Source organism: Halichoerus grypus, chromosome 11, assembly GCF_964656455.1.
Source record: "Halichoerus grypus chromosome 11, mHalGry1.hap1.1, whole genome shotgun sequence".
Lineage (NCBI taxonomy): Eukaryota > Metazoa > Chordata > Mammalia > Carnivora > Phocidae > Halichoerus > Halichoerus grypus.
This window is the reverse complement of record NC_135722.1, coordinates 5,053,728-5,070,666: the sequence shown is the minus strand read 5'-3', so window position 1 is coordinate 5,070,666 and position 16,939 is coordinate 5,053,728. Positions and strand designations below refer to the sequence as shown.

Below are 16,939 nucleotides of genomic sequence, written 5' to 3'. Positions count from 1 at the left end.
CTCTCATCTGGCCAGCTGCTGGGGGGGCCCGGCCCCCAGGGCCTCCAGATGCCGCAGGGAGGGCGGGGCCGGCGGGGCGGGGGGGGGGCCGGGGAAGGGGTGGGGGGGCATCGCTCTGGGGGAGACCTTACACAGGAGTGCAGTATCCTCTATCGCTCAGTTTTATTGCTTGGATCCCAGAACACATTCACCTGGCTAAACTTAAACGTCTGGAAGGGTGAATAGTGGAAAATCTCCCTCCTGCCTTGACCGTTCAGTTTCCTCCAGCACATCCCATTGCTCCTAGTTTCTTCTATATCCTTCCAGAGGTCTCTGTGGGGGTGGAGAGCTGGGAGGACCCACCGGGAGCCCTCCACAGGCACAACCAGGTAACAGGAGCCCTGCCCGAGATTTAGGACACGACCAAGGACGACAGTGAGGGTTTTACATGTTTTTATTGTTTGTATAGTACAATCTCCGGTAGCAGAAATGTATGCACAAAAAGCAATTCAAATAAAAGTTCAGAGTAAAAAAAAAAACTTTATCCCAAAGGACATTTACTATATATAAGGGTTTCACAGCTCTAGCGTATCCATGCCCCCAGATTCCACATACAGGCTGCTCTTTCCCACCAGGACCACCCCGTCAGGGACACCGGGAGCAGGGAGGGCAGGGGGAGCCGGCCCAGAGCCCAGGCCAGGCCACCCTCTCCCCACCGGGCGCACCAGGGCCCCGGCGACGGGCGCAGCAGCGGGATGATGCCTAGGGCCGCCAGCCCTGTCACAGAATCCACAACCCGGGGCTGAGCAGAGGTGGAGGAGAACAGGCCGTGGAGAGCAGGGCAAAGCCTGCTTTCTGGGGGGAGGGCAGGCGGGAGGCGAGTGTGTCCGCAGGTGCCTGCCCGCCGAGGCTGGGGTTAGTAGGGCACATTCAGTGGAGGAGGAGGGCAGGGCAGAGGCCGCAGACAGACGGGGCAGATGCGTCCGCGGGACAAAATACGTACAACAGGTACGGAGGAGCTACATTCATCGAACGGAGACAACGGCCCACCCCCCCGCCACGGGCGTCTGCTGCCTCGAGCATCCGCCGTGTGGACCAGAAGGGTGAGGAAGCAGCTTCCGGGCACTCGCGGTCGGTCAGGCCGCAGAGCAACGTCAGTCTGTCCCTCCTCACTTGCCGCCCTCAGGAGCCGGCGGCATTGACACACATTGTCACCACCGAAGGCCTGGTCACAGTGTTCCCCAGCACATGAATTCAAGTCCTTGAAAAATCAACATTAACTGAAAAAAAGTACCCGCAGAAACACTGTTTACTCGTGCGTCTGCCGTATCTGACTGCAAACTTCAGGCCCCACATAGAAAATGCCTTCTCTAGACTCAAAGGATTCTGAGATTGCACTATTGCGCTATTGTACTATGTTTCTGCTTCCCGATCTCATTGCAGAGTCCTAGTGAAATCGTAAACAAGATAGGATATAAATGTTACTCAGTTTTAATACAGTCTTTCGTATCATACACATCTGTGTTCGGCAGCGAGCCATCCAAGCCTTGCCGTGGGGACAGCCGTCGGAGCGCGGAGGGCCCCGCTGGCCCGGCCGCCCCCACGCAGTCCAGGGATGAAGTGGACGGCGCCTCACACACTCACACCCCGAGCTTCCTCTTCTGGTCGAAATAGGCATCAAACCTTGCCTGGGCATAGTCCTAGGAGACACAAGAAAGCAGCCTCACCAAGGACTCCCGCCCAAGGCCGCCCATGTCCCCCCAGGCCCGCGGGCCGGCCACCACCGCGGACACAGGACAGAGTGGCTCCGGCTGCCGCAGGCCATCCAGGAGCCCAGACACCTTGCTCAGGCACCTTGGCCACCCCTGCGCGCGGCAACCCGGGCGGGCCTTCCGTCTGCGTATCCGGTGCTGCCTCGGTTCACCCTCTTGTTTACCCTGAAGGCCACAGGCTCCTCTCTCAAAGCAGAAGGATCGCGGGGCTGAGTCAGCAAGTAGAGAGCAGAGGTGCAAGAAAGAAGGTGCCCCAATTTTCTGGGATCACCCGCAGTAGGATGACTGCACGGGGCACGAGAGGGACGGCAGAGACCCTGGTCCTGAGTCCCGACCACCAGCACAACCTCGGAAGCACCCACTCTGAATGGAACAGTCTGTGACGCCGACCGCCAGGAAGGGTACAGCGTGGCTGCTGCAAACCCAGTGTCGGGGTGTAACTCGTATACCACAGAAATGAGCCCCTTCACACACACAGTTGGGCGGTTTTCACAAATACGTCCCTCGAGTGCAGCGCCGGCACCACAGTCCTGCTGGAGAACATTCCGGCACGCTCAAGCTCCCACGGGCCCCGCCCTGACGCCTGGCCACAGGCGGCCTCTGAACCGATTTCCACCACCACGGATTGCCATAGAGAGCTCTTCCGTAATTGGAGTCACCCGGTGTGTCCCCTTCCGCGTCTGGCTTGTTTCAGCACACGTTCCTGGGATTCCTGCACGCTGCAGTGTGCGTCTGGGGTTCGTTCCTGTTTCCTGTGGAGTAAGTACTTGTCTATTACACGGATCTAACGCACTACAAATATCCATTCACCTGACTGGCAGGCAGGCGGTTTCCAGTTCGGGGCTATTAAACATAAAGCTGCGATGAGCACCTGAGTGCCGGTCGCGGTGTGGAAATAGGCTTTCATTTCTTCGGCTCGATACCAAAATAGGTCGCCGGGCCGTCCGCTTCATGTGCCGTCAGACCGTTTTCCAGGCGGGTTAGACCATCTACCTTCCCCCCGCCCAGCAACGTATGCGAGGGCCAGCGGCTCCGTGTGCTTGCTCCCACTTGGTCCTGTCGCTGTCTTAACGCTGGCAGCATCAGGGGTGTGCGGGCTACCTCACTGGGGGTTTCATTTGCATTTCGTGTATTACATTAAGCAGACAAAGAGACGTTTACTGGCCATTTCTTTATCTTCTGTGACGCGTCCAAATCTTCTGTTTATAAAGTAGCTTGTCTGGTTTCTTGCTACATTGCGATCTCTTTATGTATCCTAAATACAAGTCCTTGTCAGATAGAGATCAGTGACATTTTCTCCAAGTCTGTGCTTGCCTTTTTATTTTCTTAACGGTGTCATTCAAAGAGCACAAGTTTTTCACTTTGATTAAGCCCAACTTACCATATCTTTTCTCTTTTATGGTCAGTGCTTCACGTAACCCAAGAGATCTCTGCTGTGGTCACAAAGTTTTTCTCCCTTTGTTTTCCAGATGCTTTTACACTTGTGTCTGTTACCTGTTTTAGTTAATGTGTGTGTGTGGCAGGAGGTCAAGGTTCATTATTTTTCCCACATGGCTCTTCAGTTGTTCCTGCACCGGTTTTGAAAATCTGAGCCCTTCCCCAGTGCATTAGCGTGGCCCTTCTGTTGAGTATCAGTTGACTGTATGTGTGTGTTTCTGGGCACTGGGCTCTGCTCCGTTTGATGGAGGTCTATCTTTACACCAATACCACACTGTCTTGATACGTCTTGATACGTTGGCAGAATCAATCTGCCAACTTTGTTAGTTTTAGTTTCACATTTTAGAAATATCTGTTTCTGCCAAAAAGCCTGTGAGGGTTTTGACTGGGATCACAGACTCTGGAAATCAGTTTGGGGAGAATAGACTCTTAATACGAGTCTTCTGAAGCCATAAACGTGGTCTTGCTGTCCATTTACTTAGGTTATTGTAGCCATGTTTTACAGCTTTCAGTGTGAAGATCATGCACATATTTTAAAAATCTCATCCCTAAGTATTTCATGTTTTTATACCATTGTAAATACAACGAAATTTCATTTGGAACGGTTTCTACCACGTGGAACACAGATGGTTATTGTGTATTGCGCTTGTATCCTGTGACCTCCGTAAACTCACTCCACAGCTCAAATAGCGTTTCTGTTGGTTTTCATATTTTCTCATGTACTTGATCACGTCACCTATAATAAAAAAGGCAGTCTTTCTTCTTCCTTTCCAGTATTTTTGCATTTCCTCTCTTTTCCCAGCCTTACTATGCTGGCTGGGTGCTCCGGTGGGCAGGAGCGCTCCAGCTCTCGCCAGTAATTACGACGCCAGCTATAGGTTTTCATACGTGCCTTGTGCCTGGTTAAGGAAGGACCCTTCTATTCCTACTTTGCTGAGGCTTTTTTTGTTTGTTTTAAATCATGATCATGAATGGGTACTGGATTTTGTCAAATGCTTTTCCTTCATTCCCTAAGAAGATAATATGGTTTTTCTCCCTCATTCTGTTAATATGCTGAATTACACTAACTGGTTTGTTTGTTTTTTTAAAGATTTTATTTATTTGACAGAGAGAGCACAAGCAGAGGGAGAGAGAGGGAGAAGCAGGCTCCCTGCTGAGCAAGGAGCCCGATGTGGGACTCGATCCCAGCACCCTGGGATCGTGACCCAGGCTGAAGGCAGCCACTTAATCGACTGAGCCACCCAGGCGTCCCTACACTAACTGGTTTTTAAAGTGTTAAATTAACCTTGCATTCCAGAGATAAATGCCACTTGATCATATTATCTTCTTGTAGATGTCAGATTTAATTTCTGCTAATATTTTGATAATGCTTTTTCTGTCCTGTTCACAAAGGGCATTGCTCTGCAGTTTTCTTGAAATGTCTTTGTCTCCTCTCAGCATCAGGACAATGCTTCATCAAATGAGTCAAGAAATGTCCCCTCCTCCCTTTATTCTCTAAAACTGTGTGCAGAATCGGTATCATTTCTTCCTTAAACGTTTGATGATATTCACCAGGACCTGCAGTGTATTCTACAGGGAGGTTTTCTGAGTATGAATTCAATTTATTCAATAACATATGACCACTGGTTAGGTTAGTTTTTGTCATTTGTATCTTTTCCAAGACATTTCATGCACGCTGTCAAATCTGTTGGTGTAAAATTATTCATAATATTCTCTTACAACATCCACAGGAGCCGGAGTGATGTCTTCTCCTTGTACTGATACTGGTCATGTGTGTCTTCTCTTTCTTTCTTGCTTAATATAGCCAAAAGTTTGTAAATTGTATTGACCTTTTCAAAGAACCAATTTTTGGTTTCATTGATTTTCTCTTTTTTTTCCCATCCATTTTCTATTTCAAGGATTTCTGCTCTTAGCTTTATTTCTTTTTTTTTTTCTTTAAAGTAGGCTCCACGCCCAACGTGGGGCTTGAACTCACGACCCTGAGATCAAGAGTCGTGTGTTCCACTGACTGAGCCAGCCAGGTGCCCCTCTTTTATCTAGTTCTATTGATTCTGGGCTTAGGTTGGTTTTTCTCTCTCTAGCTTCTTAAGGTAGAAGTTTCAGTCACTGATTTAAGAACTTTCTTATCTAATACAAATGTATAACCTTCAAAGCCACAAGTTTTTAAACCCTGCTTTAACTGTATCCCACAAATTCTGATATATTGTGTTTTCATTATAATTTGTTCAAAATAGTTTCTAATTGTCTAGTTCATTTCTTCTTTGATCCAGGGTTGATTTACGTGTACTATTTCATTCCTAAATAATTGAAGAATTTTAAACATTTTGTTGCTGTTGATTTCCTATTAAATTCCACCATGCTCAGAGAACATACTCTGTATTTCAATTCTTCTCAACTTGAGACCTGTTTCCTAATGCCCAGCATATGGTCTATCTTGACGAATGTGCCATATTCACTGGGCAAGGATGTACATTTGGCAGCGGGCATTCAGTGACGTCAGGCTGGGTGACAGTGCCATCCCCTCCTCTGTCCCTCCCGCTGCTGTTTCTGGCTCTGCCTCTCTGCTCAGTTTTCTCAGGTTCTGCTTTATGTCTTTTGAAGCAAGACAGGAGGTAGGATGCCGCCTCGCCCTCACCCCTGCCCTACACATTTAGGATTTTTTTAATGTCTTCTGGATTAACTGATCCCTTTATTATTATGAAATTGTTCCTTACTTTGGTAATATTTTTTGATGTGTACTTTGTCGTAACAATTTCATTTGACCATGGCTCTAAATCTGCTTTAAAATTCCTTATTCCCCCTTCTTTTGCCTAACAGCATCTATGCGTTACCAAACCTTCCACCTGGAAGCAGAAATCACCCTAACACAGGACTGGGAGGATGAAATGAACTCGTCATTCCCTCCACCTTCCTAAAGCAAGGCACTCACTACAGACTTTGTGAGCCCCCGCCCTGGGACATGCCACCAACACTCATTACGGGGCAGCAGAGGGCTGGACTCACAGTTAAAACTATCTATGTCAAGGACAGTTCCTAAGGTTGGAATAAAATGACAGCCTGGTTTGTCGAACTTGCCTGCAACAAACAGGACGGCTCATTCAGTCAGCACCAGCTGCGCACTCGACGTGGGGCGCTGCAGGCTGGAGAATGGAGCCACAACGGCAGGAGGAAACGCTTCAGGGCGCTCCTTCACCTGCGCTCCCTTGTGTCAGAGGGGACTGAGGTCAAGGGCTGGACCACGAGGGTCTGATTTCTACATCCCCCACCAGAGCCACAGGGCCAGACAGCACCTCTCTGAAGCAGGGAAGGTGGGCCTGCTGCCCTGCAAGCGAGGCCACCTCCAGAGGCAGACGCGGAGCCAGGCCAAGGGGGCTCACTGTGCAGGGACATAGGTAGCCTTCTGCGAAGAACGCAGATCCCCCACGAAGCAGTAACAAACATGGTGAACAATTTTCTTTCTGGGAATAGAAGAGAAAACCACCCCCAGAACATACCATGTATCCAAATTCAATGGATGAAATCTTGGCCTGCACAATGGACCAAAGTCCCCAGAAGAAATGGGACGCAAGGGCAAACCTGTAATTACAAAAGCAGGAGATGCACGTGAGATGTGTGGTGCCGGCCACAGGCCAGGGGTGGGATTTCCTGCTGGCGGGCCCTGTAACTCCTCGGGGTGCAAACCCGGTCAGCCCTGGCCCACTCAACAGGATTCTATTCCACAGGGACCGGGAACAGGGTGGGGGCACCGCAGCTGGCCTCTCCCACCTCTGGCTGGGGGCAGGTGGACGTGCAGTGTGGACGCGCCCAGCTACAGTCCCGGGACTCACACGGAGGCCTCGGGGGCCACACAGGCAGCGCACAGGCTACGCTGGGAAAGAAACACTCTATGCTACACGTGTGAGGCGTGGCAGCAGCAACCCGTAGCAAGTGTTATGCAGGGAGAGGAGGAACGTGCAGGCCTCTGGATGACTCGCTGGCTTTCCCAGGAGGTAGGATGCCGCCTCGCCCTCACCCCTGCCCTCCCAAAGCAGTGAAACAGAGCAGAGGAGAGAGTGGTGGTGCCCCTCTCTAAGCCGCAGCATGGCCCCCGTCGCTGCGAACCCAAGCTCCCCTCACAACAGTGCCTGTGGGCTTCACTGAATGCTTCAGTGTCCTCAAACCCGACTGTTTTCCTTGTGGTCCCTGACCCACTACACGTCCCTTGGGGCTACCCTTTCTGAGGGGCTCTCCTCCATTTTTCTATCTCCAACCATTCTAGAACCAGAGAAGGAAGATCTATGTATCAGGGGGAGCCCCGGGACAGCGAGGGTAGCTGCATGCCCAGCAACAAGGGTGAGGACACTTCAGGAAGAGGTGATCTGTGGTAAGTGGGCCGGACAGGACAAGTGGGCCAAAGTCACTTAAACATTTTTACCAAAGAATCTTCTAAGAGAGCCCAAAGAATGGGAGTAACTCAGGTCTCTTGACTACAGAGATGAGCGTGTGTGATAAACAGGGGTCTAGACTTTCATGAAATCTGGAAGTTTCTCAGCCCTGCTCTGAGAGCTACTGAAGAAACAGTTTAAAAGCAAGACTCAGAACCAACACTCACAATCCGTAATCAGTTTTTAGAGAAACACATCACTGGATGGTGCCCCCCGCCCCACGAGCATCAGGCGGCAGAAGCGTACGGGGCCCACGCAGCACAGCCTCGTACAGCTGAGCCCTGGGGGCGCTCACAGCGCGGAGCGCCATCCACGCGCCTGACCCTGTACACCGACCCTGCTCTCCACACCTGCTGGGTGCTGAAATCTGGAGGGGTACCACATGCTCAGTTTTTGACAAAGTACAAGTCCCAGAAATGTATGTGTATAAAGAAGCTCCTAAAATCATGATTGCAAGTCGGCACCCCAATTATATTCTATAAATAGACGGCTATTTTATAAATTAACAACAACAAAAAAGTTACCTATTGACTTCAAGCAACATTTCTTCTTCTATAATGGACTTTTCTTCATTACTGAGGTTTTCAAATTCATTATGGAATGCAGCCAAGTAATTGGAAATAAAGTGGAGCTTTAAAGAAAAGTAATCACATTAGAGTCAGTGACGGTGGGACAGACGGCGTCAACAGCTGTCCGGAAGCACGGCACATCCGGAGGACACCCGCACGGCCGGCGGAGCCTGGAGGAAGCTCACCGGTGCGGCAGTGATCTCCGGCTTCCTGGCAGAACTCTACCACACTCGATGCCGCACTGTCGGCAAGACAAGCACAGGAAACCACTACCACTTCTGGACAAAATCACCGAGGAGAAATCTACTCCACACCCATGTTTCCCACGGCCTGGTCGCAAAGCAGGGTAAGCCTACGTCACACGTCTCCGCACACGGGCTGGCATTCTGCACGGGCGCCAGGGAGCCCGAGGTCATTGGCAGAGGCTCGGGCAGAGAGGGAGCCGACCGGACCAGGCGAAGGGGCCTTCCACCTGCGAGCTGCCGTGGTGATGCCTTTATGTCCGTAAATCGGCAAGATCTAATTCTGGTTTGGAGAAGAGGTTCTACCAGGTCCCACGTGTAGTCTGCCCATGCATCAGGATTTAGGAGACCCCGTTCTTCAGGACCTCACACTATACCTAACGGCACCAGAACACAGCAAACCACCACTCGCTTTCTTTTATAAATAAGGAAACAGCAGGCAGTTGCTCTACCCAAAAGAACGCCATTAACGGATCACCTAGTTGGAATGCCAACACCTCGCACATCTGCCTTCTCCCAGGTGGCTTTCACACTCGGCAACCCCTCCCACCAGAAAGCAGCGTTCCAGTTTGAGCGCCATCCTAGCAGGGCGTTCCAGAAGGAGTAACCCTGGCACAGGCAAGGGGATGGCTCATGCCCAGTAAATTCTATGTAGCGGGCACCATCCTGAGCCTTTGTTTCTGCACACGAGGAAACTGAAGCACAGAGTCAGCAGGTGACAGTGAACACTGGCAGATCTGGGTTCAAATCCAGGCACGGTTTCTAAAACCCATGCTTGGACTGCCACATGAGACGGGTTAATTTCTGGGAGATACTCAGTGCTCAAACAGGCCAATGAAGACAGAAAATTTGAATAGATCGATACCTAAGAGATAGTAACTAATGACCGTCCCTCCCCAAAAGTTCTAGGCCCACACTTTCTTACAAAGTCTACCAAAATTTTCAAAGAACATCTCATATAAATTTGTTCCAGAAAATTACAAAGGGACACCAAACTCATTAGACTAGCATAATTTTTATTCCAAAACCAGATATGAATAATAATTTTTTAAATGACCGTTAAAAGCCCGTTTCACATATGTGCATAGACGTCAAACTCCTAAATAAGAGACTAACTGGACCCAGCAGAGCGTTCCAAAATAACACACCTCATTCAAATGGTTTATTTTAGGAATTCCAAGACGGTTTAACATTTTAAAACATCCCATTAGTGGACTAAAGAGAGAAAAGCATGAGATTACCTACTAGGTGCGGAAAGGGTAGCTAACGAAGACCAACACCTCTATGTGACTTTTAAAACTGCTCAGAAAATCGAAAAGGCACTTCCTTCATTTCCGTGGCTGCGCGGTGCAGCCAGTCACACAGCTCTGCCGTCCATCGCCACCCACCACACCGGAACCTGCCTTCTCGCTGGCAGAAAGCCCCCTCTTCCTGGCTGGAGAGTTGGCACCTCTGGCGCTGCCCAGTTTTTACGAAGTCTTTTACAAAGACTGCTGCTGTGTTCCTCCCCCCCCACACCCTTCCTCCTCACACAGCATGACCTCGAGGCCCAGAACCAGCCTGGCCGCTCTGCTTGCGACGTACTCAAGCTCGTCACAGTCAGCCTTCCTGCACGGCAGGAAGAGGGCAATGGGTTTTGGTCCCACAGCAAGTCAACATTTGAATGGCGGCCCCTGGCGTATGGGCCATCTGCTGAAGACACGATCACCGTGCCTGGCACAGGTGAGGGCCCAAGAGACCTCTCCTGAGCAAAATACAGCAGCCAGTCGCATCCCCATCCTCATGATGCCCTGACCGCTCTGAGATGCGGCTGAGCCGGCAGGGCTCCCTGGAAAGGGCTGTCCCGTAGCAGGGGTTGCGGAGGGGGGTGGGCTGCTGCCCCGCACAGGCTCGGGGGACCCTCTCCCCAGCCCAGCTTGCTTCCACATTGCTACCCACTCACCCTCAACCCACGGCTCCAACGGTGGGCTGAGGAATGGAGTAGGGGCTCCCAAGGAGGAACTCCCCACAGGGTGATTCTTTTTTTTTTTTTTAAGATTTTATTTATTTGAGAGAGAACAAGCAGGGTGAGGAGAAGCAGCAGGAGAGGGAGAAGCAGGCTGCCCGCTGAGCAGGGAGCCCGACGCGGGGCTCGATCCCAGGACACCCAGGGGGTGATTCTTCACACAGCCCTCCCCCCCCATACTCAGGACAGGAAAGGGAACTCTTAACAGCACAGCAGCTACCAACTCACGGTGCCCAAAGGCTACTTCTGTCTGCAGAGTGAAACACATGGGGAACACCACGATCCCCACAAAGAAGGCCAGGAGGCAGGTCAGAGGCTGGACTTCTTGGAAAAAACTAGAAGGAGCTACAAGAGACAGTGCTCTCTAGCTCAATGAATACAGGTTCTCTCTGGCACAGGGATTAAATGTCAGGTTTGTGTCCTGACACAAAATAACATTTTAGAGCAAAAGGGTTTGCTTAACCATTCTGCGATTTGAAAAGGGTGTTGTTAGGGGCGCCTGGGTGGCTGAGCTGGTTAAGCATCTGCCTTCGGGTCAGGTCATGATCTCAGGGTCCTGGGATCGAGTCCCGCATTGGGCTCCCTGCTCAGCGGGGAGTCTGCTTCTCCCTCTCCCCGCTGCTTGTGCTCTCTCTCGCAATCTCTCTCTCTCAAATAAACAAAATCTTTAAAAAATAAAAGGGGGGGGCCTGTCATTAAAAACGAAGATGCAATCAATTCTAACTGCATAAAGTGGACTCCTGCAGTTTGGCTACTACCAAGCCTACACACAGCCATCCCCTACCTGTTGTTTCTTGGTGGGGTACTTGAGGATGTTCGCTCTGAAGAAAGGGTACTTTGCATAGTTATAGTCGTACATCCATTCACAGAAATGATTCCCAATGTCGAATCCCCTGAAAAAGAGGTAAGAGCTGCAGAGAAGGGGGCAAACTGCCACACCATGAGGCTCCCTGGTCAGAGAAGGGAAAAGGCTGAGTCGTGAGCATCCCTCCCAGCAACAACTGTCCTTCCTGAGGTCCCCCAAGGACGACTGCCTCAGGGACAGGAAGAGCCAACAGGGCGGTTACCAGAACCAGAGCTGATGCTACAAAAGTGCCACCCGACCGACCCACCACGCAGGGGCAGTTGTTCAAGAACATTCTCTTGCACTCAGTACTCTGATCTCTGAAGCCAACAAAGCACCAAATTCTGAGTTCTGATCGCTCACTGCTGCCCCCCCACTACCAGTGAAGAACAGGCCCGGGCTGCAGGCCGCTGGGGCAGTGCGCTAGCTCCCAGGGTCCTGTGGCAAGGCTCCCCTCTCCTCCTGTAGCTGTTTCATACCTGTAATTATAACTGCTGTATTCGAAGTCGATGAGCATCAGTCTCTGCTTTTCGGAATTCTCTCTGCCCTCCAGCATTAAGATATTACCTGCAAAAAGGTTTGGATGACATGCCATTTACTATGGCTGTGTTGCCCAGTCGAAGGCACAAGTCCTTGAACAGAAGGGCCAAGAGTGGTTCTGATCCCGTCAGGGAACCCCAACCATGCAGGGAATGAGCAGAGGCCGTGGAGTGCCGGGAGCAGCACGGCCCCCCGAGGCCCAGCCCTCGGCAGAAGGCCCTGGGTCACACTGACAGCCGAGAGTAACACGGCCCCACGCTCACCCAGGAACAAGAATGGCTCTCCCTCAGCTTGTTGGGGCAGCACTCCCCAGACTTTTCACACGCGGGCACAAAGGAAAATGCTTGACTGGCACGCTGGAGTTCTAGCCGACCCAACCTCCCCAGCAGCTAGGAAGCTGTGTCCTGCTGTCCTCCCTGATGAGGACGCCACGGGTGTGCTCAGCCGCACCGGGCTCTGTGGACCCTACTTGGCCCCGATGCTTTGCCTCGCCTGGTTCTCCAAGGAGACCACAGGCAGCATTCCCTCCACCGTATTTCCTGTACGGCTGAATTCTGGGCCCGAAGTGAACTGGCAGCAGACTGGCTCTTCAGGCATCCGTTCCAAGACCTCCCACAGGTGACACAATGTCCACCATCGGTCACTACCAGGCTGGCGGCTGAGCACTGGTGAGCCAGGCTTTGCTAGTTCTTTGGCCACGCTCTCTCCAGGGTTTCTGCAGGAGGTGCTCTTTCTAGGCTTTTCAGCACACAAAATCCGCTTCCAGGGGACATTAAAAGGAGATGCTCAGAGCAGCAGAATAAGTAAACGTACAAGCCCCACCTCCTCCAGCCTTTCACTGGCCAGCAGACCTCCCGCAGACCCCGCTGGTGACATCCTGCAGCTGACTATGGCCCGCTAACAGTCTACACCCTGCTCGACTTGCCCGACTGTGATCAGCTAATTAATAGACTATCAAACTCATGTCTGATTGATGACTGGTCTTCAACAGGGACTGTTGTCAAAATCAAAAACAAACGGCTGAGCCTGGCAAAGGGCCCGAGGGTGGACGTGAGCCAGCCGTGATGGAAAGGACAGGGACAGCAAGGCAAAGCCTCACCAAAGCCCGGCCCCACCGCAGCACCAGCGGGAGCTGCCCAGCTAGATGCGGCCTCCGTCTGAAGTCAGACGGAGGGGTACCCGGCATCGTACTTTATGAAAGGCAGAGAAACCCAAGGAGAGCAGATGGCCTCGATTAGCTGCGAGGTGTGGCCAGGGCAAGGCCCCCAGGACAGAGTGGGGCGGTCACCTCTTACTGCGTTCTCAGATTATCAAAGTTGCGTGTTCACCAGAGTTAAACACTGAACAAACATGTGACTTTGAAGGTTTCAGTCCTTTATCCAAGCTCCCAGTTTAGTGAATGTTCTCATTTTTTCTTCTATGAATATATTTTTTACAAAAATGGGAGAACACCCCATGTGTTTTTCTAAAACTTGCTTTTTTTCTCTTAATATATCCTGGAGATTTTTCTGTTGGTCTGCATAAAAACGACCTCATTCTTTTTCATAATCATACAATACTCCACTGTGTGGCCGTCCCATTATTTCACGCATGTACTCCCCTCGGCGCGGACACCTGGCATTCGTCACACACGCTGGAGGTCGCTAACGAGACACGCACGCCCAGCCTCACATAACAGGCAGCGATTCTTACCTTCCTGACAGTCATTATGACAAAACACAACCGGAGAGGGGGTGGATTCAAGCAGCGACCTGCAAAGGGAATCACACCGCAGGTCAGATGTCTCGGCGCGCCTGGGACGAGACTGGTGCTCGGCACCGCCACGCAGCCTCCCTGCAGCGCTGGCCCCGTGAGCCCCGGGAGCGCAACCCGGAGCTCCACGCCAGCCCTGCTTGCAGCCCCTCTTCCCCGGGCAGGCCCTCCCGGCCCAGAGCACGACCCTCCTCCTCAGTCTGCTCCGGCCCTGGTTTCTGTCACACCTGCGATCACCACCTGGCATTAGGGGACGCGTTTGCTTGTCTCTGTCTCTCCTAATAAGACACAAGTGCCCCGAAGGCCGTCCTGGTCCCCACGACCTCGGCGCCGCTCACACCCGTGAGTGACGAGAGCTGTGCCTTCTCGAGCTCGGGGTGAGTGCGCCCCCAGAGACCACGCGGCGCCCCTACTCGCAGGCCAGAGCTCGGGCTGAACGATTCTCCCACCTGCCCCCGTGGCTTCTGCTTCGGGTTTTGTTTCAGAAAACCCCGACTACGCTCGCGACGGCTCCTCACCTCAGGTACTCCAGCTCCAGGGGCAGGTTGTAGTGGAGGAGACGGTGAAGCTGCTTGACCCGCGGCTCCCCGGCAAACTTAATCCTCAGCACTTGGTTCAGGTACCTGGCAGAAAAAGGGGGAACAAAATTCACTGCTTGGTTCACCGCAGCTCACCAGTGGGGCTCCTGTCAAGTATAATCACGAGAGGGCAGTGGGAAGCCCCTGGCCCGGGACACGGCCCGGGACTCCAGGCCCTGGAGAAAGCTTGTCCCCTGCCCGCCCACCCGCTCGGCAGAGCAGAGGAAGACCTCCTGCCACCACGGCAAACGAGCACTCACTCTGCGCCTCTGGTAGCCGCTAATAGAAAACGGAGTTAGAGCCAAGCGGTTTGACCACTTACTTTTCCATTGTTCCAAAAAGCCATTTTGGTTCCTTATTGAATGGCATTTTCATACCATGAAATGTGGCCATTTTCTCAGCTATTTCTGCAGAAATATCTGGCAAACTTAATTCTTCAGTGTCTAAGCGCCGGCTCTGGAATGAACAAGGGGGTCAGAAAACAGCATTTCTCCGGGGAACCTGGAGGGTTAGGGGTGCGATCACACCAGGCTAAGACCTAGCAGCCAGTCTGTCTCAGCTGGCGCATGAAACTCCCTGCGGAACGTGCCCCGCGGACAGTGACCCAGCGACTGCCGGGGCATTTCTCAGCAAGCAGGGGGCCACCTCCACAGGCCAATTTTATTTTGAACCCTTTTAACCATGAGAAGGTCCTTCTCACATACAAGCATCTAGGCGGACTCCCCCTCTCTTCTCTGTACCCTCACTAGAGGACGCCCTCCTCCCAGGTAAAAGCTCCGGGTCTCAGGGTTGTTGCATGAGCCCGTGTCCAACTCCTTCAGTGGCTCAGACACCCCGGCCTGACCCATCGCAGCCAAGAGACGGTGCTCAGCACAGCCTGAGAAGCACAGCCAGGAGTTCAGGATGAGCCACGCCCCCCCCCCCCCCCCCCCCCGTCCACGGTGGCGGCTGCAGCAGCCCGCCCGGCACGGAGCAGGCTCTCGGAGCGCACAGCTGAACGAAGAAACAGAGGGGCCAAGCCCCCACCACTGCGCTGGCCCAGCTCCTCCTCCCGAGGAAATCACAATCAACTAAGACCAGTCTGTCTTTTCCACATGCACTGCTCCCCTACAGAAGCCCAAAGAGGCATGCCTCTGAAAATCCTGAGCGCCACAGCCATGGTATTCCTCCAAGTTAGAGAAAACCAGCTCAAATTCTGGCTTTAATCCTCATTTCAAAGTCACATGGCCAAAGGCACGCTACTCAGACCTCTGAGTCTGACTTTCTGATTTCTATAAAATGAGAAACATGACATGGAGTCCCTGCGGGGCTGCTCTGACCTAGAGCAGACAAGGCAGGCAAGGGCCCTGGGCCGGCACCCAGCCAGGAGGTCTCGAAATGGCGGGAGCCTGATGATGAGAGCTCAGAGCTTTCTGGAAGCAGCAGGCTCAACTGCGTCCTCCTCCACCTGGGAATCCTCCAAGTTATCAAGTGATCGGGCCAAGGTTAAGGACAAGGGACTCAGCTCCTAGTGGGAGCTCACTCAGCTTTCACATGGCTCTGTTAAAAAAATGCCATTACTTTGTTTGGCATTGTGGAAAGTCAGGCTAACCATGCTCAAAGATGAACATATTTCAGAGTTCTAAGCTCCTTTCCCAGCACAGGGAAAGAGCAATAGGAGACTGACCAGGTCCTTAGAGTCACTACTCTCCTGTGCCCTCTGAAAAACGGCTGTAGGAACCAGACGAGGTGGAATGCATCCCACTCCATGCAGTGCTCAGGAGTGAACCTGGAAATAACACGCACTAGCAGGCTGAGCCAAATGAAATCACCATTTCTGGGGTCAAAAACAGTTGATGACTCGTAGTTTCATGTGGTTCAACCTACTCTTTAACAGAACTTTAAAAAGCCTTCACTATATAAAACATTATATACAAAAGAAGACAGAATTTCAGAAGCAGAACAGCACAGTCCCATTATTCTGGGTTGTGTTCACTGGTCCTTTACCTTCCCTAAAAAGAGAAGTTTTACCACACATGTATATTTTAAACAGTTTTTAGTTTGCTTTCAGTGGGCTTTATTAAAATGGTATACTATTTGTAGTCTTCCACAATCTGGTTTTATCACTCAATATTATGTTCTTAAGATGTCGCCACTTCTAACCACAGGAAGTGTTTCAGATTTTCCATGCTTTCAGATACTTTACTATCTCATTTGATTCTCATACCAGTCGGATGTTATGGGACAGTTACAAATGAAAACCCTGCCAAGTGGCCAGCCAGGTGCCGGGACCAAGACGGAAGGTCTGCTGGTTTCGGCACAGCCCCAGGCTGGCAGCCGCACACATGAGACCACTGCACCAACCAGCAGAGGGCACCCCTCCTGGGACACAGGTCTCAAGAAGGCTCCTATCCCTGGGCGGTGGAGATTAGACAATTAGGACCCCTTCCTCCAGCCTCCCGCTGAAAACAGGTTGAGTCCTGGCAAGCAGAGCATCCCTTCAGCCGGGGGCCCTGTGCTTAACCACCGCACAACTGTACAGGGCAAGCCTGCCCACAGAGGTGGCCACGTGAGGCAGGGCGTGAGACCCTGGTCCTCGAGGAGCTCACACAGGTGAAGGTGTTACAGCAGCCTTAGAAATGCCTCAGGACAGCAAGAAAAGGCAAACAGTCCTGACTCTTGGAAACAGGACTTGAGCTGGGCCTTGCACCATCAGCTGACAGCTGACGGGCACATGGGAGCTGGGGAGACTCCATGGAGGGAGTGAGCTGGGAGACAAGGCAAAGAACAGTGGCGGCCCCACAGGGCAAAGACCCAG

At 52.1% G+C, this 16,939-nt stretch overlaps 1 protein-coding gene across 3 annotated transcripts in view; it reads right to left on the bottom strand.

The window, feature by feature from the left end:
• Positions 1 to 415: 415 nt before the first annotated feature.
• CHKA (choline kinase alpha) overlaps positions 416 to 16,939 on the bottom strand; it is a 60,632-nt gene continuing 44,108 nt past the window's right edge. For 2 of the 3 annotated variants that reach the window (XM_078057716.1, XM_078057715.1), the window contains 8 exons: positions 14,465 to 14,598; positions 14,083 to 14,187; positions 13,505 to 13,563; positions 11,752 to 11,839; positions 11,213 to 11,321; positions 8,137 to 8,243; positions 6,683 to 6,764; positions 416 to 1,679 (listed from right to left, as the gene is read on the bottom strand). In XM_078057716.1, coding sequence (XP_077913842.1) covers positions 1,620 to 1,679; positions 6,683 to 6,764; positions 8,137 to 8,243; positions 11,213 to 11,321; positions 11,752 to 11,839; positions 13,505 to 13,563; positions 14,083 to 14,187; positions 14,465 to 14,598 — 744 coding nt within the window. In that variant the 3' untranslated portion in view covers positions 416 to 1,619. The remainder of the gene's footprint in view (positions 1,680 to 6,682; positions 6,765 to 8,136; positions 8,244 to 11,212; positions 11,322 to 11,751; positions 11,840 to 13,504; positions 13,564 to 14,082; positions 14,188 to 14,464; positions 14,599 to 16,939) is intronic. The other variant, XM_078057717.1, reaches the window with a different exon arrangement.